Source organism: Thamnophis elegans, chromosome Z, assembly GCF_009769535.1.
Source record: "Thamnophis elegans isolate rThaEle1 chromosome Z, rThaEle1.pri, whole genome shotgun sequence".
Classification (NCBI taxonomy): Eukaryota; Metazoa; Chordata; class Lepidosauria; order Squamata; family Colubridae; genus Thamnophis; species Thamnophis elegans.
The window spans coordinates 25,497,052-25,524,449 of NC_045558.1; the positions used below are offsets into that span (position 1 = coordinate 25,497,052).

Below are 27,398 nucleotides of genomic sequence, written 5' to 3' on the forward strand. Positions count from 1 at the left end.
AACACTGATTTAAATACTCCTTGCTTGCAAGTAATGGCTTTCCAAAGCAACATTCTAACACAATCTTTGCTTATAATTCAAAAGTGCATATCTCTCCTTGTAATGGTCATTTATCAAATCAGCTTTGCAGACATGTGCAAGTTTTCAACAACAATTCTTTTTCAGATAACAAAAATTACTCTGAAAAAGCATAACCCGTTGTTATAATAGAAATACGTTAACTTTGGTATGAAATATGTTAACTTTGTCACTCGTTAAGTAATTTATTCATGTTTCAACTCATCTAGTATAGACTAATCTTCAATGTTTGGGAATACAGTGAAATATAAGCAAATCTTAAATGAATCCATATTGTTGCCAAGTATTAATAAATAATAACTAAATACGTTTAAATTAATTAAAATTAAAAAACTAGATTTATGCATTCATACTATATATGGAATAAATGTCTATTTCCATAGAGCACATTAAATTGCAATCAATAAATATGACATAAAAAGCTTGCTTTTCAAGTTGGGTCTTCCTGTCCTAAAAAACTCAGTTCCAGATGAAAGTAAAATGATGTTTTCTATCATTCTTATGTAGATGTCCTTTAACAATTTGTTTTTCCAAGGAAAGCAGAGGCAATAAGTGACATCATTTGTTAGTCACAATGATGCCCTGACCTAGCCAAGATAATGAATTGTCTGATATTTCTGAAATACCAACAGATGATTTAACCTTTTTGTTTCCTAGCAGGCAGCCATTGCAAGGGAGCTGGGTTGAGATATCATTGTTCTCAGCATGGAGGTAAATTTTATTACTAATTATTAAAACATCACAAATATCCATTGGCAGAAAGATCATGCAAAGGTTACTAACAAAGGCTACTAGTACATTGAGAAAAGAAGAATTGTGCGTGCCCACAAATAATATTGTGGCATATATGACATGAACTTCATTCTGCATGGCCTAGAAACTCAATGCATTAGGGAAATATCATTCTGCTCCAATCAATTTTCAAGACACATTTTGAAGGAATGCAGACATGTAGAAAGAGAAACAACCTTAAGAAAAATCAGAAAGATGTGGCAGAATTGTCGGATGGCATCAAGAGAGAAAGTGAATAGGGCCGTATTCTGCTGAAAAGGTAAGTTAGTCATGCTTATCAACTAGACTTTTTTCTTTTTCTCTCCTTCCCTATCTTTTCCTATTGAATTTTTTTCATTGGTTATAATTTGGGACATATTTAAGACTGAGACTGATGAATGGGAAGATACTGTATGTACTTTTCCAATAAAGAAGATCAAAGAGGGATGCCATTTAATATAAAAGCAGAGTTGGAAGGGACCTTGGAGATCTTCTAGTCCAACCCCTGCTTAGGCAGGAAACCCTACACCACTTCAGACAAAGAGTTATCCGCCATCTTCTTAAAAACTTCCAGTGTTGGAGCATTCTCAACTTCTGGAGGCAAGTTGTTCCACTGATCAATTGTTCTAAATGTCAGGAAATTTCTTCTTAGTTCTAGGTTGCTTCTCTCTTTGATTAGTTCCCATCCATTTCTTCTTGTCCAGCCCTACGGTGCTTTGGAGAATAGCTTGACTCCCTCTTCTTTGTGGTAGCCCCTGAGATATTGGTACATTGGTATCAGGTCACCTGTAGTCCTTTTCATTAAACCAGACATATCCAATTCCTGCAGCTGTTCTTCAATGTGATAATTACACACTTGCTATTTTATGTCAATCAAAAATTGAATGTTCAAAATGTTTGTGTCTCATTGCAGAATTCTATTCTCTTCCAATTATAGTTGGTACAAGAATTTATTAATTGTTTATGCTAGATGACAACCCACTAATTTACCTGGTCTTTTGACTGAATGTATGCTACTGTTCGGTGCCTTGTTTTATAATGCAGTTTTGTGGTTCTAACTTTGTAATTATGTAATTACAAAATTGTATAATAATTGAATACATTTCTAAGTAACAATAAATGAGATAGGTGTACCTCTGAGACATACATATATAATCATAGATATCTATTCCATCCCTTTTTGGTCCCAATATATTTGAATGAGAAGAAGATATGTTGAGAACTACATGATTAAGTGAAATGGTTGGTTGAATTGGTTTTTATTTGGAAAGTCATCTCATTTTTTATCAAAAGCAGAATATATAAATCATTATTCTAAATATCATATTTGAAAGCAAGGTATAGTCAACTGAAACCACAGAAGCAATGCAAATACTGCATCAACTCTAGTATAGTGTCCTTAATGATGACGGAGTGCTATGCTATTGATACAGCGTTTTATGCAGTCAGCTGCAAGGCATGGAAAGATGGCTTTCTGACATTTGGCAAGAAAGATATGACAACATCTGCTCAGAAAGTTGTCCTTTGATTGCTTTGCTTAAGACCAAAGGAACTGGCTTTGAATCGCACCTACAAAAAGGGAAGAAAATTAGGGACTGTTTTTTTCTTGCCTTCTTCATTCTAAACAAATCATAATAATTACTATCAGGAAATGCAAACTCTAAGGCAAAATTCTTGACTTAATTTACTCTCTCAACTCTCTGACATAAGTTCCATGCACAGATGTGAGTCAGTGTAGATCAAACGTGTTATATACAAACACGTACAAACCAACATGGTGTTCTCTGAATGTTACAACGCTAAAAAAAATGCCAGGTTGGAAAGCCTTCTAACCAGTGGTAGGATTCAATAATTTTTTTACTACCAGTTCTGTGGGTGTGGCTTGGTGGGTATGGCATGGCTTGGTGGGGGTGGCAGATGAAGGATATTGTAAAATCTCCATTCCCTCACCACTCCAGGGGAAGGACACTGCAAAATCCCCATTTCCTCCCAATCAGCTGTGACTCGGGAGGCAGAGAATAGATGGGGCAAGGCCAGTAAAAGGTGGTATTTACCAGTTCTCCAAACTACTCAAAATTTCCATTACCAGTTCTCCAGAACTGGTCAAAACCTGCTGAATACCACCTCTGCTTCTAACCTAATACAGTTACTTTTTTTTTCCCGGAAAACACTCCTGGATCTGGCCTAATTGAAAATAAAAGAATTGACAATTGCTTCATCTTTTTTCTAAACCCTTCAATTCTCCTACTCTTGTAAATTCAGAAATTAATCTTCACCTTTTGATTTAGAACAAAATTGAAGGAAAAAAATAAAGGGAAGAATTATAAGAGAAAAGAAGGGCTAAGGGGGTCACAAAAGGATTAAGCAAATTCATTTTAATTCACCATGATATAAATTATTCCAATATTGCCCTTTCCCCTTAGGTCATTTGTTATACATACTAAGCAACTACATTTGGAGAACTTCCAATAGAATGACAGAAATTTCCATTACCTTATCCAAATTTTACAACAGTATTATAAAATAAGGCACCAAACACTAGGGCATCTGTGTCATTTCCACAATATCATCATGATTCAGATGACACATACTGTAGAATGTCACTTGCGTCCATTTCACTTAACCCAATATGGAACTATCACATAAAGTGGAACTACAGGTTAGGATTAAGGTAAAAATGAGCAAAGGGAGTTTTCCAAAGGCATTTTTGCTAGACTAATGCAGTTACAGAGAAGGGGAACCGGGGGCAGGGGGAATGCATTCTATTGCTAAGTCCCCTACATACTTACTTCCCAAATCAATTCTTCCCAATTTCCATTTCAGAACTTTTCCTAAAGCAGAAATAAATCAATGGATAGAACAAGCAGCTCTTTGTTACCTATTTGCTGTGGAAAAATTAAATAGGCACTGTCTACAATTCCTGAATAATTTTAAAATGTTGAAAAACAATATGGTTTATTGTATAATGTGTTTTTATTGCTCTTCGAGTCCATTTTTTAAAAATAAAAAGTGGTGAAATATCCAGAATATTTTTTTTTGTTCTATAATACAATTTAAATTGTGTGGTTGACTTATTTTTGGAAAAGGATCTTTCAAAATAAAATAAAATGGCAAGAGAATAATCACACAGTTGCTTGCACTGGAACACTACTGTGATCCAGGAAGTCTGCACACATTTTAGAACAAAATCCAGACACTTCAAAACAAACAAAACAAGAAAATAAAAACAATTATTGTTTGTTCTGAAATCTTTCTTTCACACACTTTCCTTTACAAAAACTCCTTTACTATTTTATATGGATCCAACTTACATAGAACAAAATCTAATTCTTTGTGCAGCCTAGTTAATATTGTGTTTCCCTGAAAATAAGACAGGGTCTTATTTTCTTTTGGCTCCTGAAATAAGCACTTGGCCTTATTTTCAGGGAGGTCTTATTATTTTTGAGATGCAGGAGGCGGTGAGCATAGTCACCTCATGGCTGCTGCTGTGTTGCAATATTTTGGGGGGGAGGGTAAGGTGACCAGACGTCCCGCTTTTGGCGGGACAGTCACGATTTTTCAAAATTTGTCCCGTGTCCCGCTGCGTGTTAAAAAAGTCCCGATTTAAAAAGGACGCCGTTTATTTCTCTGAAGTGTCGTTCTCGATGTAGCCTTTAGAGGGCAGTGGTTTCCCTCCCTCCGCTCGGCTTGCTCGCAGCCCTCCCTCCCCTCCTGCTCTTCCAAACACGATCATAACTCCCTTCCTTTCGATCTGGTTGCTTTTCTCCGGTCTCCTTTTGGTGAGGGGGGGCGGGAAGGGGGGAGAAGATCTGTCATTTTCCTTCCTTTAAAAAAAAGGGGGGGGAACCCAGGATTTATTGCAAATAAAGAAATCCACCCCAAATGGATCGGGAGGCAGGATGGGGGTGGAGTGGGAATTAGGGGAAAGGGGGATTTTCCTCCCGTGCCTTGGATTTCATTTATTTCTTTGATTATTTTTTTAAAAGTTGCTTTTCTTGTATTTCCTTTGCTCGTTTGTTTGGTTGAGGTGGGGGGTGAGTAGAGAAAAAAAAGAGAGATAGATCTGGGAGCTTGAATTGGTGCAGCTGGAATTGGGGCTGCGGGATGGGGAGGCCAGTGTCTGTGTGTATAATTTGGAAGAGGCGGGGGGATAGAGATTTCCTTCTCTCCGGTGCTCTTCTCTCGTCTCCTTCTGTTGGATGGGGTTGGGAGTGGGTGGGTGGGGGCGTACGATCCCCTCTTATTTTTTTAATCTATCCCTTTCCTACCTTGTGATCTTTGATCCCCTCCCCCGCGCCCCCTCCCCAGGTTCCCCCATTCCTCCTGAGAGCTCGTAATTGCTGTAACCGAGCACTTAACAACTGCAAATAAAAGACCCTGCTAGCTGCTAGCAATTCCCCTTTTGTTGCTGGTAAAAATCGTACACACACACACACACACACACGCACACATTTTGACTGGTCTTTTTGTGCATCCAGTGTGAAGTGAGCAGGAATGAAGGCTGGACAGAGAGAGAGAGAGAGAGGGAGGGAGGGAGGGAGGGAGGGAGGGAGGGAGAAAGAGAGGGAGAGAGATTAATAACCCCCGTTTTGCAGCCCCAGACTCTTAAAAACTCATTCATCTTTCCCCCTTTTCATCCATCCATTCCTCTTCATTCTTTACATTTCTTTACACATTTCTCTATTTATCGTATTAAGTCTATCTCTTTTTTAAAATTATTATTCTGCTGGTCTTCCTGGGCAGCCTTGACGCTCCCCCCTCACCCCCCCAAAAGAGGCAAGTTAGAAATTTAAATTTTCATCCAGCATGACTAAGGTGTGCTTTATCCAATTTTCTCCTCTTGAGCTTCTGTAGCCAAGGGCAGTCTACCTGCCAGCGTCAGGAGTAAGGGGAAAGGAGCAATATAGGGGGATTTATATTCGTGTAGACTTTCTAAAGAGATTTAGAGATGATGGCATAATCAGATGTGACAAGGCTTGCATGATGCCATATAATGAACTTGGCTGCATTGAGTCATTTAAAAACTTACTATTTTTAAAGGGGACGTTCTATTTAGGAACCGTCTCCCTGCTTCCCCTCTGCAGATTCTGCTTTAAAGCAGTGGTCCCCAACCAGTGGTTCGTGGTGGACCACTGGTGGTCTGTGAGAAAATTTTGGTGGTCCGCAGATATTAACATCTATATCATTCTGGATTGACTTGAAGTGCCTGCCTACTGGTAAGTGAGCCAGTTTTTTCTTTTATTTTTTTAATGTATTTTAAAATAATATTTTATTTATTGTGCATAGGATTTTTTAAAATAATTTTATTCTGTGTGGATTTTTTTTTTAAATTGTCTTAGACTGTATTTTAAATAGTCAGGAGTCATTGACACTGAATTTGCACTTTTAATAATCAGGAAGCACATACTGAGTTTCTTTGAAAAAAAAATCCAATAATTTAAAAATCCAATAATTTGTTTCCTAGTATAATTTGATTGCTTATTAGTAACCTATGACTATCACTAAGTGTTGTAGCTTATAATTCTTGATGAATGTATTTTTTTCTTTTATGTACACTGAGAGCCTATGCACCAAAGACAAATTCCTTGTGTGTCCAATCACACTTGGCTAATAAACTATTCTATTCTATTCTATTCTATTCTACTCTACTCTACTCTACTCTACTCTACTCTACTCTACTCTATTCATTTCTATTTCAATTCTAATAAGGAGTTTAGCTTCTCTCTCTTGAAAATGTAAGCTAGCATAAGGCATTATAATGCAAGCTAGCCTTAGCTTTCAAACAGTTCATTTAGTGACCAAAGTTACAATGGCATTGAAAAAAGTGACTGATGACCATTTTTCACACTTAGCGATCATTTTCACACTTAGCGACCGTTGCAGCATCCTCATGGTCACACGATCAAAATTTTAATGTTTGGCAACAGATTCGTATTTATGATGGTTTCAGTGTCCTGGGGTCATTTAATCACCTTTTGACAAAGTCAAATGGAGAAACCAGATTCACTTATGTTACTAACTTATCAGCTGCAGTTATTCACTTAAGAACTGTGGCAAGAAAGATGGTATAATGGGCTTAGTGACCAAAGTTACAATGGCATTGAAAAAAGTGACTGATGACCATTTTCACACTTAGCGACCATTTTCACACTTAGCGACCGTTGCAGCAGCATCCTCATGGTCACGTGATCAAAATTTTGATGTTTGGCAACAGTTACAATTTATATTTGTAAATTGTAGTTATGTTGAAATAAAAAAATATTACAATACTATTTTTGCATTGTATGAAAATGTCCGTTGCTCCGTATAATTTTTTTTTAAATAAAAAAAATAAAAAAATAAATTTTTTAATCAAGCCCCCCCCCCCCCGGTCAAAGGTGTCCCTCTTTACCAATCTGAAAATCTGGTCACCTTAGGGGAGGGCTTATTTTAACACATGCGCTCAAACGCCCAATTGGGCTTATTATCTGTGGAGGTCTTATTTTGGGGGAAACAGGGTATATACATTAGAGGTTCAGGAAGCCAAAGTGCTGCATTACATCACCCTAAACCAATTGCAACTTCCTTTGTCCTAGTTATTCTTCAGAAGCATTGGATTTGAGTGCCATTTAGAAGATATCAAATCAGAAAGTTTAGTCTATTGTGATTACAATGTCATTTATTTTCCATTCTTCTACAGTATTTTTAAATGAATACGCCAGACATATTCTCTACCAAGAATTAAGATTGTCAGATCAAGAGTGTCAGAAATCCAACACAGAGTTGAATGCATGTTTTGCTTTGACATTCATCCTATAAATACAGCTCCTTGAGGAGGGCAAAACCCAACATAGAGTTGAATGCATCTGATGCTTTAATATTCATTCCATCAGTTCACTGTGATCTGATAATTAAAAGATTCCTAACAAGAACATTATTGTCATATAATAGTTTGTTCTTGCTAGGTCTTTATAATTCCTTCGTATAATATTTACTTTCAACTGGTTCTGACTAAAGTCAATTTCAAATACAAAGTGTTGTGAAGTTGCCATGTAAAACTAATAAATGAACAAAAACAAAGGAGGTATATATTTGACTATCTAATGGAAGGCCTTTTATGCACAGAATTATGCATAGTACTCATTACACCACATGAGCATTTAACATTAGCCCCAAATTTCTTCAGTATTACAAAAGTCTCTGGAGTGGGCAGGGATCTTTGCACTGAAGGAAGGAGAGGAAAAAATGGAGTTCACCAAACAAAGCACAACTGGCAGCAGAATACATCTCCATGGAACAGAAACACATTGTGCACTGTACTTTAACTTTAAAATTCTAATTGGGCTACCCTAGGAGAAAGTGAATTATGCAAGTCAAAAACCTGAATAGTTTTACCTCCTGGGAGGAGGAAATGGGTGGGAGAGAGAGGGGGAGAAACTGATTTCCTGAATCAATTTCTTTTCTGCTTCTGAGGAAGGACAACAATATTCACGTTTTCAATTATCAACTTGGCTTAAGTTAGCAACTTGCAAAATAAAAAAGAAAGCTTATAGAAATCTATTGAATTTGCCCAGTACTAACTGGAATGAGAAATAGTTCCAACTTCTCTGTCAGATGGAGAGAAAAGGGGTTACATTTCAACTTCTTTATTAGCTCATTTTGATAATGCAATTACCCATGCAGTGAACTTTTTAAAGGCACATAGCACATGCCTATTATCACAAAAATGCTGCAAAAATAATGGAACAAAGCTAGTTTATATATACCTTTATAGCATGCAGAAATTTAGAAAACTGGTCACTGTCCAATATGTGAAATCGCTTAATTTTTGGATATATAGTGGCAATATATAGCTTAGTAATGACTTGCCATTTTAGCGTGTGGATGGAAAATTGAAAAAATTTTGACCTGGGGTGAAGCAAGCCAAAGTTTGGTTGGGGAAAGGCTAGAAGCATGTAAAGGAAATGATGATTGAACAAGAAACAAGTGAGTGACAAATGTATGGTCTGCAGTTGCCTTAGCTTATTAAGGCAAGTCCTCATTTCTGAACCAGGTCTTGACAAGGAAGGAGAATTAGTGAGAAAATTAAGGCACTTTAGATCATAATCTACTTGGGACAGATACTAGGCCACAGAATAGGCAAAATATCACAAACATATGGGAACATTTGTGTGAGAAAAACTAACTTTTGAGAACATAGTAAAACACAATAAGTTGACAAAATTTCCATAATAATAATATCTTGTTCTAGATTATTCAAACAACAAAGAATGACAAACAGGATATCTTCTCAAATGTGTAACCAACAAGGACAGAAACATATAAGAATGGAAAACTATAAAAAGAATAGATTCACAACAAATATGTTGGACCTGACCAAAAATTAGAGAACATAATTTCTCCCACTTTTGCTTCAGAAGCTACTTGGGATGCATGTGTTTGAGAACAAATAAATAGCATCACTAATGTTTTACATAATAGATATATCCCAGAGCATTTGCTTGGAACAGAGATCAATATTCCATTTATTCTAAGAAATATTTCATATTAAGTGCTTTCCTATCTAAGTTACTTACAGTAGATAACTTAGATAACTGACACAAATAACAATAATAATAGCATTGCATCTGTTTATACAATGTGGATGTAATATTGTTTTGTCTAATATCCTCTTCTAATGATTCCATAAACATGACCACTCTGTTTTATATTACGAATACTATCCACCATAAATACATGCAAAGCTTGTCTTCGGGTCATCACCACCTGTCCCTAAAGTTGGCATTGTCAATTCTTGATGGGGGAAAAACTCATGGCACATCAGCCAAAACTTGGAGTGAGGGCCAGAGAATAAGATTTCTCTACAATAAACAGTGAAAGTTTTGTTTCCAGTAACAATATCAGTCCTGAAACATTAGGTTTACTGCAGCTAATATATGGAGTAAAATTGTGGCATATTTGGAAAATAAAAATAAAAATATGTTGATGTTTGTTTGAATGTTTGAATGTTTATTAACATTTGTAGGCCGCCCTTTTCCCTGAGGGGACTCAGGGCGGCTCACATAAAAATCAGGAAGGGGAATACAAACAATGACGTAGACACATATAGTAAAAAATAATAAGCAACATTCATTCATCATTCGGGAGGGGCGGCTATCTTTGTCCCCAGGCCTGACGGGCTAGCCAGTTCTTAAGGGCTGTGCGGAAGGCCTGGACGGTGGTGAGGGTACTAATCTCCACGGGGAGCTCGTTCCAAAGGGTCGGGGCTACTACTGAGAAGGCCCTCCTCCTTGTGGTTGCCAGCCGGCACTGGCTGGCCGATGGAATTCGGAGGAGGCCCAATCTATGAGATCTAATTGGTCGCAGGGAGGTGATTGGCAGAAGGCGGTCTCTCAAGTATGATTCTCAAGAATCAAAAATATGTTGATTCCAACTAATGGAATGAATTCCCTCAGGATCTGCTCTCAGTAGTTTCAAAAAGTAATCAAGTTCTTTTTCTTCAACTAAGCATTCAGTGAGCTAGTTTAAACATGATTTTTATCTGATTTGAAAGTTCCTTCCTTCCTTCCTTCCTTCCTTCCCTCCCTCCCTCCCTCCCTCCCTCCCTCCCTCCTTCCTTCCTTCCTTCCTTCCTTCCTTCTTTCCTTGAATATCAAGCCTTGAGAGAAAGAGTAAAAAAATAAATATGCAAGCTGGTGATCAGGTCTTGGAATTAAGCATATAGAAACTATTTATTTTACAGACAGGGATAATAAGACACGAAATACTTTTTCTGATATTCTTTGTATTTTAAGAAATCATCTAAGCTTTAGCTAATTTAAATTTTCTCTTTCTTAATGTTCATCCTGCTCAGATTTTTTAGGAAGAAACCAGTTATTGTTTGTGATATAAGAGTTCACTAGAAACTAAACGAGTTATCAGTGGAGGATTTAGAACAAATCCTATTACATCTGTTGAATTGCTAATACGCTTATTAAAAGTAAAACTATGAGTTTAGCATGTATTCCTCCTTAGGAGGTATTTTACATGCAATTACCATTTCTGTGATCAAATATCAGATGAAAAATGAATGAATTTTTAGGAATATTTAAAACCACATTGGAAAAACAAAGATAATCTGGAAGTAATGATCATTAAATAAAGCAGACTGGTTTTGGCTAAGCTATATCTCAAAATGCACATAGAGTAAGTTAAATAAATCTAAGTCAAGACACAAAAACAGATCCCAGAGTGTATAGCTTGGGAGTTGGTACATATAGAAAAGCTACAACATACTACAGAAATTTAGGCATTATGAGTTAAAATAAAAGTGGGGCAGAGGTGGTATTCAGCAGGTTCCGACCAGTTCTGGAGAACTGGTAGCGGAAATTTTGAGTAGTTCAGAGAATCGGTAAATACCACCTCTGACTGGCCCTGCCCCCATCTACTATCTGCCTCTCAAGTCCCAGCTGATTGGGAGGAAGTGGGGATTTTGCAGTAACCTTCCTCTGGAGTGGGGAGTGAATAAAGATTTCATAGTATCCTTCCCCTGCCAGTGACGTGCAGTCAGGGGAGGCAGGAGAGGCAGGGCCTCACCACTGTCATCATGAAAAGAAAAAAAATAAAAGGAAAAAGGTTGAGGTAGTTGCTGCCAGAGTCACAGTGGATGACTCTGCTTAGTGCTTAACTGTTTTAAAAAGCCTCAAAAAAAGTGCCCTCTGCAGGAGGATGCGAGAGAACCACGCGCCTCATTCAGTCTAGCTTTATGATCACTTGAGCAGAGTTAAGCAAGGGTTAAAAGCTGAAAAATTCCTTATTTAGATGAGGCACATGGTTCTCTTGCCTCCTCCTGTAGAGGGCATTTTTTAGAGGCTTTTTTTAAACAGTTAAGCAGAGTCATCCATTGGGGGCTCTGGCAGCAGCTAAGCCAGCCTGACCTCAGCAGCTCTTGCCTTTTTCTTTTTACATTTTTTACATTTTCATCATGTCAGACAAGAGCAGAGTTGAAATCCTCTGTGACACATCTGGAAAAGATATGTGGATCGGAGGGAGGGGGGAGGAATTCAAAATTATAATTTGTAAGTAACTTTTTATTGTAAGTAATTTGTGTGTGTGTGTGTGTTTGTTTCTTCACTTCACTCAAACAAACTCTCTCTCAATTTGAGACAGAGCTTGTTTGAGAAGAGAGGGGCAGCCTTGTTTGAGAAGAGAGGGGCAGCCTTGTTTGAGAAGAGAGGGGCAGCCTGCAAGCACAGGCGGGTATTTTACCCGCCTCTGGTGGTGAGCTTGCGCATTCTTTCTTTTGCCCGTTGTGCCCCCCTTCCCTTTCTCCTCTCCCCCCACCGGGAGCCCCATCCTGCTCCCCTTCCCCTTTCTTCCTTCTCTCCCCTTTCTTCGCTGGCTGCAACTGAGCGAGGAGGCACCGCGGGGCCAGGTCCCTCACACCCGCATCCAGCCTGCTGGAGCTTGCCGCACTGTGGAAGGAATGAGACCCTGTTGTCCCGCAGAGCCTGCTGCCGCTTGAGCGGGGAGGAGGAGGAGGAGGAGAAGAACGGTGAGGGTTTGTGCTGTCTGGCCAGCCAGGTGGGGAGTAGGTTGGGCGGGAGGTGGGTGGGATAGCTGGCTGGGGAGGGGGGATCATGGCCGCTCAGGTAACCTCCGAAGCCCCACCGAAGCCCCGCCACTGTGTCCGCCATACAAGCAGGACATGTCCCGCTCTATGGTGGACATGGCGTCGGGACTTTAAAGCCCTGCCACTTTGTCCACCATACAGCGGGACGCGTCCCGCTCTATGGCAGACACAGCGCTAGGACTTTAAAGCCCTGCCGCAAAGTCCCGGCACCATGTCTGCCATAGAGCAGATGCATCCCCCTCTATGGTGGACATTGCGGCAGGGCTTTAAAGTCCCAGCGCCGTGTCCGCCCTAGAGCGGAACGCATCAGGGCTTAGGGGGCGGCTTTCTGAAAGCCCCGCTGAAGCCACAGTGGTGGCAGACATAGGGCAGCAGACATAGAGCGACTCTTGCCCACTTGCCTCACTGGCCATAAATCTCACCGCACGTCACTGTCCCCTGCTATGCCCGCCAAGCCATGAAACACCCATCAACCCACGCCCACAGAACCAGTAGTAAAAAAAATTGAATCCCACCACTGAAGTGGGATTTTAAAAAAATCCACTGACAAATGTTTAACTCCTGTGTGTCTGTCTCTGTCTCTCTCTCACTCTCACTCACTCTCTCTCCTATCTCACCTCTCCTTTAATGAAACTCAAGATGGCAAACTTATCTAATGCTCCTTCCTCCTCCAATTGTTCCCACAACAACAACCCCGTGAGGTGAGGGAGATTGGCCCATGGTCACTCAGCTGGCTTTCATGGCTAATTTGTCACTAAAACATACCATGCCCTGGTTCCTGGCCTTGTTCCTTAAGCACAAAACCAATCTGGCTCAGTGAATGGATTATAATGGATAACAGATCTCAGAAATCATTTTTCTTTTAAAGTAGATCTCATGATCCAAATTTTATCATATGAGAAACAACCAAGAAATGTAGACACCATTATCATTCTCAGTAAAAAAAAAAAAAAAGAACATCCAAGTATCAGTACTGAAAGAATGTCCCCGTTTTCCTAACACTTAAGGAAGTACTTCTTCACATTTAAATCATTGTCCAGTTTACAGCCACAAATCAAAATTTAAACATTAGATTTTAAAGAATTCTACATTTCTACTTTTCTGAAGAAGGCCACATAATTAAGGAATTGTAATGTACAGTCTATAGACACCATGGCATATATGTGGGGCCAGTAGCATTCATGTTTTCCCTGCTCAAACATTAATATTATAATTTTTTGATATTTACATTTGCTAATTATTTTGAAGCCTCTCAAGATTTGCTGAAATAATAACAAAATGCTTTAGTGTTTCCCAGGTAACAGGAAGAAAATGTTTGACTAAGTATTTCCATTCCATACCTACCTTTCAGCTTGTCAAAAATAGTCTCAGTGGCTTTACTTTATAGAAAAACACTATTCTTATTAAAATAATGTGAGAATCTAACTGGATTTTAAAAGCATTTGTTATATATCCAATAAATAGAAATTTAAATCCCTAATCTCCTTTAATACCAACATCTTTAGTGTTTACACTTTGGAATGAACAGGTTCTTTTAACCTATATTTAATGAATATTACTACAATTCTTTTATAAGTAAAAGATTTTGGATTTGAACATAGTGATTTTTGTTGTAACATATGACAAACATTTAAAATTTATCATAGTAATTTAAAAAATTGACCATGAAGATAATTCATATATATCTATTAGAATTTGTCTAAATTATGTTGGCAGGAAAGGAAACATATCTCATCCTCTTTGATAGCAATCTACATTTAATACTTCTGTTGTTTAAATAACTGGAAAAGTCACCTAATAATGTTTTACAACTAATTGTACTGTTTGTTTACTATAGGTAAAGGTTCCCCTCGCGCATATGTGCTAGTCGTTCCAGACTCTAGGGGGCGGTACTCATCTCCATTTCAAAGCCAAAGAACCAGCAGTGTCCGAAAATGTCTCTGTGGTCATGTGGCTGGCATGACTAAATACCAAAGGCGCATGGAACGCTGTTACCTTCCCAGCAAAGGTGGTTCCTATTTTTCTACTTGCATTTTTTAGGTGCTTTCAAACTGTTAGATTGGCAGTAGCTGGGACAAATAATGAGAGCTCATTCCATTATGCAGAGTGAGCGTAACGGAGTAAGATTCAAACTGCCGAACTGCAAATCTTTCTGATCGACCAGCTCATCATCTTAGCCACTAAGCCACCACATCCCTCTTGTTTACTATACATTAAAGCAAATAAAATCAATGTGTGACATCAGAAATGAATTCCTTTCCTGAATTTTAATTGCCGTCTATAACTACAAAACACTAGGAAATGTTAATGTACCTTTTTATTGAATCAGTTGAGTGTAAAGGTGTGGAAAATTGCTTTGGCATAGAAATTAATAAAACCTAGAATTTTGAAAATCCTACATTTATTCAATATATTTTCCAAAGAGATAACTTTGTCTATACAAGTACAATTCTGCAAAAAAAATGCTAAATAAATATGTTTTATTTCTCAGTGTGAAAAATTACAGCAAGATTCTATACCCTATTTATGTTCTTAACATGAATAATTATGTGGAGCCAGCTGCACTCAGAATTCCCCATTCCATTCAGATTTCTCTATGCCAATGCTATGAAGTAAGCATGTACTGAACGCATTAACATGAGTTTATATTACAACTATTATCAAGAGTTCATTCTCGGTGGGAACTATAATCAGCAACCTTCAGATATCAATTTTTATCATGAAAGGTAATCCTTCAACAGAATTACAAAACGCAAACATATACCTCTCTGGAAAATTACAAGGTTTACAGCACTTAAAAACCACCTCAGCTGCCTAGGATCGGAGTCTAACAACAGCACTTGCAGTACAACTTGGTAATTGAATCACATTAACAGTACAGCAAAAATAAGTATCAGTGTGCAGAGTCTTACTTTAACTTCCACCGTCTTCCCATTGCGGTCAATATGCCTCTCAAGATATTCTGAAGACAGTAGATCACTGAAACAATAGGAAAAAAATATTTATTTATTTATCAAATCTATATGCCTCTCATCTCACGAGAAAAATTATACACACACAGTTATTTTCCACTATATCTCTGTGCTAACCACCTAGTAAAAAGTACCATTTGTGAATAAACCTGATAGAAACTATTTTTTTAGGTATGTTCATATATATGCTAAAAACACTTGGCAGGTAAATCCACTAAGCCTCTCTTTCACATGCAATATTTTTCTCATTACAATGTATACAACATCTACACTTAAGGATAACTCGGTTGCTTTTATATAAGCCCTCTTCTCAAATAAAATATAAAATTTATTATACAATATTGATTCCATGACTGCTATCACTGTCTCACAAACAGTATTATCTAGAAATCAGTTTGCCAAAAAAATGTATTACTTTTTTCTAAATATGATAAAGCAAACAACATGCAGCAGAACTCATTTCTTTTTGCTTTTGTCATTTTAATTCTCTTGTATGTATTAACACATTATGAAACATTTCTGCACAATATCATCTTTATTTCAAATATTCTCTCATAGTTACTAAGGTGATTAGCTCCGTGGAAGTAAGCATTTTGGTCACGAGGGATTCTGGCATGTTATAAATCAGAGATGGCAAATTTGTGGCGTCAGGGTGGCATCACATGACATATCGCAACATTTTTCCCCTTCATTAAACCATGCATTGGCATGGCCACAGTGTGACGCATCTAGCCCACAAGTCATGAGCTTGACAGCCCTTTTAAAAATATTCCTAAAACCTTAAAAGGTGATAAGAGTTCAGGGCACACACATAGTGAGTTTCTCAAAATCCCTAGCATAATTCTCATGGACATCAGGAGGCATGCTTTTCAACCCTTTTGAAACTCAAAGTATCTGTTGTAAGATTGAAATACTTCTCAAATATTCAGAACTCAAAGTTTTTCAAATTCAAAATTGAGTATTTTGAGCAGAAATGTCTTAATTTGAAACTCTATGCATCTCCTAAATATTAGCAAGTTTTCAGGGCATCCTACCTTCTGACTTAAGAGCATGTGTCATGTGTATATAAGCAATTTCATACAATATCCATGTGCTACAAGAAAGCGGGCATTTTTGAAAGGAAAGCATACGCCCTTACACTCTTTATTTTTAAAATTATTCCTAGGTTCCACAGAGAGAAAATTGCCTGGAAATGCTTTTCACAGCCATGATTGGTGCAATCAACACCTCTTTTGTGAATGTGAAGCACACTTCACCCAAGAATCATCCTGACATTTAATCTAACATCACTTAAGGTAAAAAGCATGTTTAAAAAATCAGATTTCTAGAACCTTTTAATGCAATGCATAACATTTCATTAATTTTTATAAGTGGCTGGACAAACAACAGTACAATATTTGTTTTGAAGAACTCTGAACCTAGATATACACATAATTCATTAAACCTGATGGGCAGCTTGATAAAATTTTAAGCAAATAATATACAAATATTAACTCAGTTGTTATATAGCATGATGGAGCTGGGTACATACACTGATACACCACAAAAACAGTCTAAAGCACTCAAGACATTTAAAATACACATTAAATTGTGACCAATTACCAATCTAATGCCAATGATTCCTGCTTATTACATAATTTTTTGCAATATTATATATAACAAAGTCCTTTTTAATCTGACAGTAAGGGGAAAACATAAAATCATCCTGAATGAATTGAACAATGCAACAGATAAGCAGCAACATAACTGGTGTGGTGATTTATACAAATGTTACAGTAAATAAAACATGAGCATAATAAGATAGTTCGACCCTATGGTAAAGACACCAGGGTAAGAACCAGAAAACCTTAAGCATAAAATCATGTGGAAAACTTGAGCCAATCAGTCTCTCCCAGCCCTATGAAAACAGCAATGGAAAACCACTTTGAAAAATATTGTCAAGGAACTGCCTGGATTTATTCAGGCAGTTCCAGGCAATTAAGTCATAGTTTAAATTCTGCTTTCTGTGACTGCTAATAGCAGCACACCAGTTATACTTTTTCTGCCTTTTCTGTCTTTGGGGAATAAAGAAAATAGCTAGCAGGTTTTATTACAGAATTTCCTATTTTTTAAATAGAATTCACAAAATGCATGGGGGGAGGGGTAGCTAGAAAACTTTGATTCTACTATATCTATAACTCTACTCTCACCTTTTTTATAACTGTTATCTCACTGCAGATCTCACTGTCCTTTAAAATATTAATGCCCTTGGCCTTGGGTCAACAAAATACTGTCCATTGTAGTTTCTACTATTGCTAGTATGAATAAATCTTTGAGGACTAAGAACATACAGTCCTTGAGTTACAACAGTATTTGGGATCAGAATTTCCACTGCTAAGCAATATGATCATAAAGTGCAAGTCACATCACCACACTGCTTAACAATGTCAATCCCAATGTGTCATTGTATTATGTTGCTAAATGAATTCTACCATTTGTTAGGTGGGGACCCAAGCTATCTTTGGCTTGGTCCTGTCCATCTACAATGCTCGGTAAGATAAGGAATTGACTTCTCTTCAAGTCTCCCTACCCACCTATTTCCCAACCTTGTCTCTTTCGTTGCCAGCCTTCTCCTGCCACCAGCTTCTCCTGCTGCCCAGGTGCCCACCACCACACCATGCAACAATATTGTACTGGCAAGCACTTTCTTTTGTGCCTCTTCCTTCACACTGATGCAGCCAGGGTTTGTCTTGCACATTGTCCTCCAAATTGAGGCCTTGGCCTTGCACTGACACAAAGAGGGGCCCAGTCAGCACTGTAATGGTATGCAGTGTCATGGCCATGGCCACTGTGACAATGGGCAGGATCAGCTGGCAACAGTGAGAAGAAGAGCAGTCAAAAGGCAGTTTAAGTGCAGGTGAGTTCAAATGCGCTAAACATGAGCACACAGGGACACTACAACAGTCAGAACTTCAAGATGGCCCTAAGTCTCTTTGTTCAGCACCGTTGTAATTTCAAATGTTTGCTGAACAAATGGATATTAAGTGATGATTATCTGTACTTTCTTATTTTTGTTACAACTGCTTTCTGGAAATTGTTATCCATTCTGTTTATCAAGGAATTGGTGATTTAACTTGCTCCAACCACTGAATCATATTAATGATCTAGATAACTAGAAAATGGCAAGATAACTTAGCTTAAAGTTATCTCATTTGGTCTACAGATTAAACCAATGAGATAGAAATCAGGAGACTGAAAGTTGTATCCCACCTTGGGCACAAAGCTGGCTAGGTGACTTTGGCTGATTTACACCTTCTAAATCCTAGAAAGGAGACAATGGCAAGCCACTTCTGAACTATCTAACTCAATCCAAGAGCTGGCTGGACAGAATCAATTAGTCAGAGACTAATTACAGGTAGCTAAATTTCTTTGTAGTTGTTAATGTATATTAAATATTCATCAGTTGCCGGACTACAATATTTAAAAATAAATTCTTGATACATCATCATCACTCTCATCAAGAAAGAGGAAAGGACATATTTTTTTTCTTCCTCAGAAGAACCAGAGAAGTTTTTTTAAAGAGCTAAAATACAAGAATAATTCTCAGTAGAATAGTTCTCCGTGAGCAAAGTTTTTTTATGATTTTCAACAACTCCACGAGCAAAGCTTTCTTTGTGATTTTCCACAACTGAAAGGCAGAGGATGAGACAATCCTACAGCACAGCTGCTAAAGAGATGAGGAACTAGGCAGAAAACATGTTTAAGAATAAAATACACCTGTGGTTTAGTATCTTCTTTGAAACATAAACCCACTCTCTGGATAAAAATGATGGCACACAAAACAATATACAATTAGGTTCCAAAGAGTATTTTATAGCAAACACATGTGCACTTGACTTTTTACAAGGGAAGTCATAAATGTTAATAATATCCAGAGCACTATTATGTCTGAGTTCTTGCTTAAAGCCATAGTTTAATGTATTATTATATTACTTATAATTTTATTTTGAAGCTTCATCAGTGCATTCCAAGTTCTGAATTGAACTGAAGCAATATAAGTCATTTCTTATATATTATGTTTGCCAATACATATGTTGTTATTCATAATATGAATTCTTAAAATGGTTATTATTTCTTTAAAATTACATATGTATGTATCTATCTATAGCCACACATTGCTCAATAAAACATTTTCTTCTTTCAATCATTTTTGGTTTTTATCAATGGTTTAATTTTTAGAACATAAATACAGAGATTGATAATATAGTAAAATAAAAAATGCCTCCAGAAAACTCTTTGGAGTGGCTCCAAAAATTTTCACCAAAACAAAACCAACAACTTCTCAGCTAATTCAATAAGCCAAAATAGAATTTTCTTCCTGCATTAACTGAGAAAGCTCAGACTTTCCAAGGAGCTGCTGATGCAGTTTTACAGAGGAATTATTGAGTTTGTCATTTGTACCTAAATAACTGCCTGGTTTGACACAGCAACAAAATAGAACAGGTACAGATTTCAATGGATAGTTAGGATTGCAGAAAAAATATTACCAGTCTGCTTTCCACTGAGGATCAGTATACTGCCTGAACCAGAAAGAGGGCTGAGAAAATATCTGCAGACCTCTCATAATCTATTTCGATTTCTCCCCTTAGAATGCTGCTGTGCATGCCAAAACAACTACCACAAAGGTAGTTTGTTCCCCTGTCCCATCACTCTGCTGAACAATCAATTCCCACAGGACTTCTCATCTTTCTCATCTTCTCATCTTTCCTACTGCCTTCTCTTATTGGTTTCTTGTGATTCATCAATTGTTGTTTGTAATGATTAACAATTGTAACTATGATTTATGATCTATGATGATTACTTGTTGTTTATATGTACAGTATGAGTTTATGCACCAGAGACAAATTCCGTGTGTGTCTAATCACACTTGACCAATAAAGAATTGAATTTATTCTATTCTATTCCATTCCACTCTATTAAGATGAATTGCTAAATTCCAACATGGAGAGGGGAATTGAACTGATCTTAATTATCCAACCACAAACCCCCAGAACAAGACCACAAGATCTTGAGCAGCTGCCCATCAATCATTTATAGACATACATTTAATTAGGAAGAACCAAAAGCAAGAAGTCTGACTGAAGAAATCTCAAAGCAAGAAAACAATTGTCAAAATACCTAAATACATCTTATTATGTGGCCAAGGGCATCTACAGCTGAGTCAAAATGATAAATGACAAGAGCTGGGGGCAACATACTGTGCCCATTTTTTGTCTGTTAGATACAAATAAAAAAGGGCTGGGTCAATCCTGGGAAGATCTCTGAGACATTTTAAAAGCCAAGGACTCTCTTCAAATTCAAAGTTCCAAACAGCTTTATCGTGAGCCCAGACAAATCCAGGCAGGCACTGCCAAATGCTTAGCAAGCCATCACAAGTTGCAGATGGAAAATAGTTGGTTACTATTATTAATTTACTGGCTACAAAATCATTCCATTGAGAGAGAAAAAAAAATAAAGTGACAAAATGAGAATCAAATGAGCTTGCCAAAAGTGATTCCATAGAATTTCTTATCATTATTGCAGGGACATCAGAAATTGTTTCTTCAAGTTGGTGTAAGCTCAGAATCATGATATCAGTGATCGTTTCATGACTTCTGCCAACAAGAGACAAAGACAAGCTGAGCCTGGGAGGAACAACGTGAAATAATTCAGAACAAGGTTACTGATTTCAGCTTTTGGATTTTCTGGGATAGAATTCTGCTGCAGACCAGACCAAGCAAAAATTGGTGATCCTATATGATATATAACTGTTGATATGTATGTATTATTACACAGAATAATATTCATGTTGATGAATGATGTAGAGAAAGAGAAACAGGAAGTGAATGGCCACAATGGTTTGTTATTGATGTGTTTTATCTAGTTTTGAATGCATGTATGTTTTAGCTATAAGCATTTTGGGTATATATCTTCAGACAAAAAGGCTATGAATAAATGTGAAATGGAAGATGGAGCCAGATCTACAACTAATGGGGAATCCTGAACTTATTGCCAGTCCTGAAATGGATATACTCAAAGAATCTGCTCAAGACATTGGAAGCTCAGCCTTTTCTTTATAAATGCATTAACTTCCTTGATGGCCTCTTTAAAAAAATGCTGACTTAAGTCTTCCCTAGAATAGCACCGGAAGTGAAAAGGATTAGTAAACTTTTTATATGCATTTCAAAGTGCACCTACTTCAACAAAGGCAGCATTACAGTTTTTCAACATGTGGTCTTAGAGTATAAAGAACTGGGATATTCTTCAGTAAGGGAGAGTGCACTTAATAACGGCAGCAAGACTGTTGGTGGCGCAATATTGGAAGAAGGAAGACTTGCCTACAATTCAAGAATGGACATTGAAAGTCACAAATTTAGCCGAGATGGCTAAAATATCTGCATATCTTAAAGACCACTCAAATGAGAGATAAAAACGAGACTGTAAAAAATGGATTGATTATATACAAAATAAATATGGGACTAAGAAATTCCAGATAGCCTATGCTTAAGATCAGGAATGATTTAAATTGTTTAAAGATAGCTTAGCAAGAAGGAGCTAAGCTCAATGTAGAGATGTTGTTAATTTCTTATTCTTTTCTTTTCAATATATTTTAGACCGTGTTTGTTAAAAATCTATACTGTGTACGGGTTCTGGGAAGTCGGGGGGGGGGAGGATGTGGGGGGAGGGGGGAGGGGGGGAGGGAATATATTAGGTTAGACAAGATGTATTAGATCTCAAGGTAATGTGACTTCACATGCATACTGTTCTTTTTTAATCTTTCTTTAAAAATAGGATAGGCCAAGTATATTGATATGTAGCGGAAATACACCAAGGAGCGGAGGAGTGGGAAAGAAGAAAGATGGGCAGAGAGGGATGGGAGAGAGGGTGGGAGAGAAAGGTGAGAAGGAAGGGGGGAGTGGATGGGGAGAGAGGAGTGGTAGAGGGGGAGGGGAAGTAGGGTAGAGGGGGATGATGGAGGGAAGATAGAAAGTTGGTGGGTGGTGGAAGAAAGAGGTGTATGGAGAGCGGAAGAGTTATATTGGGTTTCTATTTTCTGGGGCCTTGTTGACAAGAGGAATTGATGCAATTATTGCTTAATGCTGTATGGTGTTGGCTATGTACAGTATACATGTGAGTGTATGAAAATGAAAATAAAAAATTTGTGAGGATAAGAAAAAAAAAGAACTGGGATATTCTTCAGTAAGGGAGAGGAGAGGGGAGGGGAGGAGGAGAAAAGGAGAAGAGAGGGGAGGGGAGAAGGAGGAGGACAGGAGAGGGGAGAAATGTTTAGTACTCTATTTTTGTCATATTACATATTTCTGTAGAATTTAAATGTAGAATCTTGAGATGATCCTCAAATGTCTTTCTGTTATATGATGCCTGATATAATTTAAATTATGAATTTACATTTTAAAATATAAAGTTACACAATACCTATCTTTAAAAATTGCTTTGAAGTAAGAATCAGGCATATCAAGATGAAGCGATTATGGTTAGTATTTCAGACAAACAACATTAAAAGAGTTCTTTTCTATAAGAGGGCAAGTGTATAGAGAGAACCGTATTGATAATGGAAATAATCTGTTTTAAATTCTGTAGGAAAATGAAATCAGTTGAAATCTGTTCAGACCAGGTTTAGAGTTTATTAGACAACCTGTAACCCCTTAGCTCATCTTTTCAGAGACATTTCCTTACCAAATTTAACCATGACACAACTTCTACAGGTAGTCCTCAAGTTAGCATTGGATTCACTTGAGAGACCGCCTACTGCCAATTACCTCCACCTGACCAATTAGATCCCATAGATTAGGCCTCCTCCGAGTTCCATCAGCCGGTCAATGTCAACTGGCAATCACGCGGAGGAGAGCCTTCTCGGTGGCAGCTCCGACCCTATGGAACGATCTCCCCGTGGAGATTCGTACCCTTACCACCCTCCAGACCTTCCGCATAGCCCTTAAAACCTGGCTGTCCCGACAGGCCTGGGGCTAAAGACCTCAACCCACCCGAATTGTATGAATGTTGTGCTTTTAACGATGTACTGTCTTATGTGTTTAATTTGTTTGTCCTCCCTTCCTTCTGAACTGTGAGCCGCCCTGAGTCCCCCCAGGGAAAAGGGCGGCATATAAATAAACTACCTATACCTATACCTATATCTATTTTGTGTTGTAAATCAAGGCACTAATAGGATTAAGCCCAATTTCTCAACCATTTTATAGCAATCATTAAGCAAATCACACAGTGTTAAATGTACTCCAATGGGCATTTTTTTCCTGGAAACAATCATGTGACCACAAATTGTGGTCACATGACTGCAAGACACTGCAACCAGTTGTAAATGTGAGCCAGTCGCTAAGTGCCCAAAGGCAGTTTTATGACAGGGAGAGAAGATTTACAACATTTTATGACGATTGGGAATGCTTTAGAGGCTGTAAAGCATCCTTTCTGAGGCCATCATTACTTCAAAGGATCATTAAAATACAAGTCATAAGTTGAGGACCTGCCTGTAATATACAGCCTTCACTGTATATGTTAGATGCATACAGAGATATATCTGCCTTTGAAATAGTACATGTATAGCACAAACCTCAGCAAAGGAAATGTTTTACCACATTTTGTATTATGTCTAAGGTGACCAGATGTCCCGATTTCGGCGGGACAGTCACGATTTATAACAATTTGTCCTGTGTCCCAGGCCGTTTTTAAAAAGTCCCGATTTTCTGGCTTCATGTTGAAAGCCCAGTGGATTTGCTTAAGAAATCCTAACCGGGGCAAGACAAAAGACACTCTGTCTAAACCCTCTCTCTGTCTCAGTACTTTCATTGAAGATATTAAAACGTTAAAGCAACAAAATGGACCCCCCCGCCCTTTTACCTCATTTTATAAGAAAAAATGACCCAGTAACATAGAGTTCCAGGAAATACTTGGCTAGAGAAGCCGCGAGTGTTCCTTCCTGGATTTTCCGGAGGGGAGGGGTACGGAGGTTGGAGGTCGGCTTGTGTGGAAAAAATGGTGGCAAAGTTTCTTTGAAAAATATTTCCCTGGGACTAATAATTTCACCATTTTAATTTGCTCAGTTCTTTGTATTAACATCTACATTATTCTGGATTGACTTGGAGTGTCTGCCTGTTGGTAAGTGAGCTGGGTTTTTTTCTTTTTATTTTTTTAATGTATTTTAAAATAATATTTTATTTATTGTGCATAGGATTTTTTAAAATAGTTTTCTTCTGTGTGGATTCTTTTTTTAAATTGTCTTAGACTATTTAAAAAAAGATTCTATCCAAAATAAATTGAAGTGAAACCATTTTTAAAAATTCTACGCACAATACTTTGAAATATATTGTGCATAGAATTTTTAAAAATAGTTTTACTTAAATTTATTCTGTGTGGAATAGTTTGAAATGTTTTACTTCAATTTATTCTGTGTGGATTCTTTTTTTAAATTGTCTTAGACTATTTAAAAAAAGATTCTATCCAAAATACAAAATACCAGCTGCAGTTATTCACTTAAGAACTGTGGCAAGAAAGGTGGTATAGTGACCAAAGTTACAATGGCATTGAAAAAAGTGACTGATGACCATTTTCACACTTAGCGACCATTTTCACACTTAGCGACTGTTGCAGCATCCTCATGGTCACGTGATCAAAATTTTGATGTTTGGCAACAGTTACAATTTATATTTGTAAATTGTAGTTATGCTGAAATAAAAAAAATATTACAATACTATTTTTGTGTTATATGAACATTTTTGTTGCTCCGTATAAATTTTTAATCAAACCTCCCCCCCCCCGGTCAAAGGTGTCCCTCTTTACCAATCTGAAAATCTAGTCACCTTAATTATGTCATAAATTGCTTTACAATAATTTTTATGTCACAATTTTTTTTCCAAAAATTTGCTAAATTTCCATTCTACAGGAACCATGGGTCCTGGTTTTTGGACACATTCTCTAAGTTTGACGTAGTTGGTTCAAAAATGAACCTTTTAATGAATCTACATACTATCTGGATGATTTGCCAGTGCTCATAAGCAGTGTTTATGATTTGGTTTCCCTCTGCAAGAGATGTGTCTTTGCTCCCTATTATTTCCATCTGGTATTTCTCCCACAGATGGCAACAAAGCAGTTCAGAAACATTCTGAATGTTCTTCCAAGAAAGTCAATCTTTTTTGGCCAGTGAGAATCGTATTCTAAAAAGAAGGAACCTTCCCCAAATAACTGCTCCAAGTGGTATAATTTTCACACTAGTCAGGAATGCAGGAATTCAACTTTTGCACAGATCCATGCCAACATTGAAAAGGAGCTTTGCTTCCAAAACAGACCGATACTGGAGGCTGGATTCATTACAATAAACAGGCCAAACGTTTAAGAAAACTAAGTCATCGGGGAGTGACATTTTTAGTCTCAGAGAGGATGAGGAGAAGGTTTTGTGAAGAACAAAGGATGATGAGGGCAGCAGCAAACTCAAACGTATGGCAGATGGGGGGGAGGGAATACTTTGCTACTCAATGTCTCCATTCAGGCATGTAAAAGCTCTCTAAGCTTTCAAATGAAACAACTTACTTCCCTGGAGAATTTTTTCCTCCATCAAGGTGGGAAAGAGCTACCTTCTATATTGAAATTTTGATAAGACTACCATATTTTTCAGAGTATAAGATGCACCTCCCCCCCCCAAAAAAAGAGGGTGAAAATAAGGGTGCGTTTTATATACTGAATACAGCGTTTTTGTTCTCCTGAAATCCTGCCCCCTTTGCAAAAATGGACCTGTAGAGGGTTTGGAATATCTGCAAAGTGCTCCTGGGAGCTGGGGAGGGCAAAAATGAGCAAAAAACAGGCCGTTTTTTGCTCATTCCCCCCCCAAGCCCCCAGGAGCACTCTATAAGCCTCCCAAAGCCTATACTTTCCCTGTTTTTTGCAAAAAACCAGGCCCGTTTTCACAAAAACAAAAATTCATTTTGGGGGGTGGTGGCAGCCCCAGGAGCACTTTGCAGGCCTCTCAAACTCTCTGCATGCCCTGTTTTTCACAAAAAACGAGGCGTGAAGAGGGTTTAGGAGGCCTGCAGAGTGCAAAAACATTTTTTTAACCTCTTCAAAATTTTGGTGTGTCTTATACTCCGGTGCGTCTTATAGTCTGAAAAATATGGTATATAACTGGACTAAATTATATCTTTTGAATTTGGCCACTTCAGGGTTTTTTCTTTAGTTTGGGGTTTTTTTCTAGATATTATAGAACTTTAGGATCCTTGCTTAGGATAGGATAAAGCTTGGGATCAGCATAAATCAGAAGCTGCTGACAATGAGTGGTCAAGGTGCCAAATGACATTACTAGATAGAATCTATATAACTTCAAATTAAATTATATGTAAAATGTTAAGGAAAAGTGTTTAATTCTTTTTCTTTGGGAATTGTGACAGATACTTGATAAGATTGAAAATCCCTGAAATGCATGCTGAGCATTTGTACATGTAATGTTCAGGTTCAAGTTCCAACAACTCTATCTGCATATGTACATTGACATCAGAAGGAAACCACCATCATTCCAATCAGAATTGTAAAATAGATTCACCAGGACTCTGACTCAGGTTCATATTCAGCTTTCCTTCTCGGAAGGCAATTTTAGCCCATAATCAATCAACAAGATGCTCCTACATGGTCTTGTCTTGAAGGATTTATACAACAATCAAACATTCCTATAAGTATTCATAAAATAATTATTAGATGAAGGAGAATCACAGACTAGTTCAGGGTCCAAAGTACACAGGACTCTATTCTCACATTCTGGATTCGGAAGATACAGTAGTGCATTCTCAGGTCAGTGAAATATCAGTGAAATAGACAGGCAAACCTTATGACAGCCATCACAAATTTACTGTAGTGCATTCCACATAGCACCTCTTTCTGCTTAAAGCTCCATCTTACCATTGAACATAGCTGGTATTCCTCAACTAGATTGTTAAAATTGGTGTGTGTGTGTG

The 27,398-nt window shown here is 37.6% G+C and overlaps 1 protein-coding gene across 5 annotated transcripts in view; it reads right to left on the bottom strand.

The window, feature by feature from the left end:
• Nucleotides 1-27,398, bottom strand: part of ADAM22 (ADAM metallopeptidase domain 22) — a 169,483-nt gene that overhangs the window by 85,912 nt on the left and 56,173 nt on the right. For all 5 annotated transcript variants that reach the window (XM_032238212.1, XM_032238211.1, XM_032238210.1 and 2 more), the window contains exon 4: nt 15,352-15,418. In XM_032238212.1, coding sequence (XP_032094103.1) covers nt 15,352-15,418 — 67 coding nt within the window. The remainder of the gene's footprint in view (nt 1-15,351; nt 15,419-27,398) is intronic.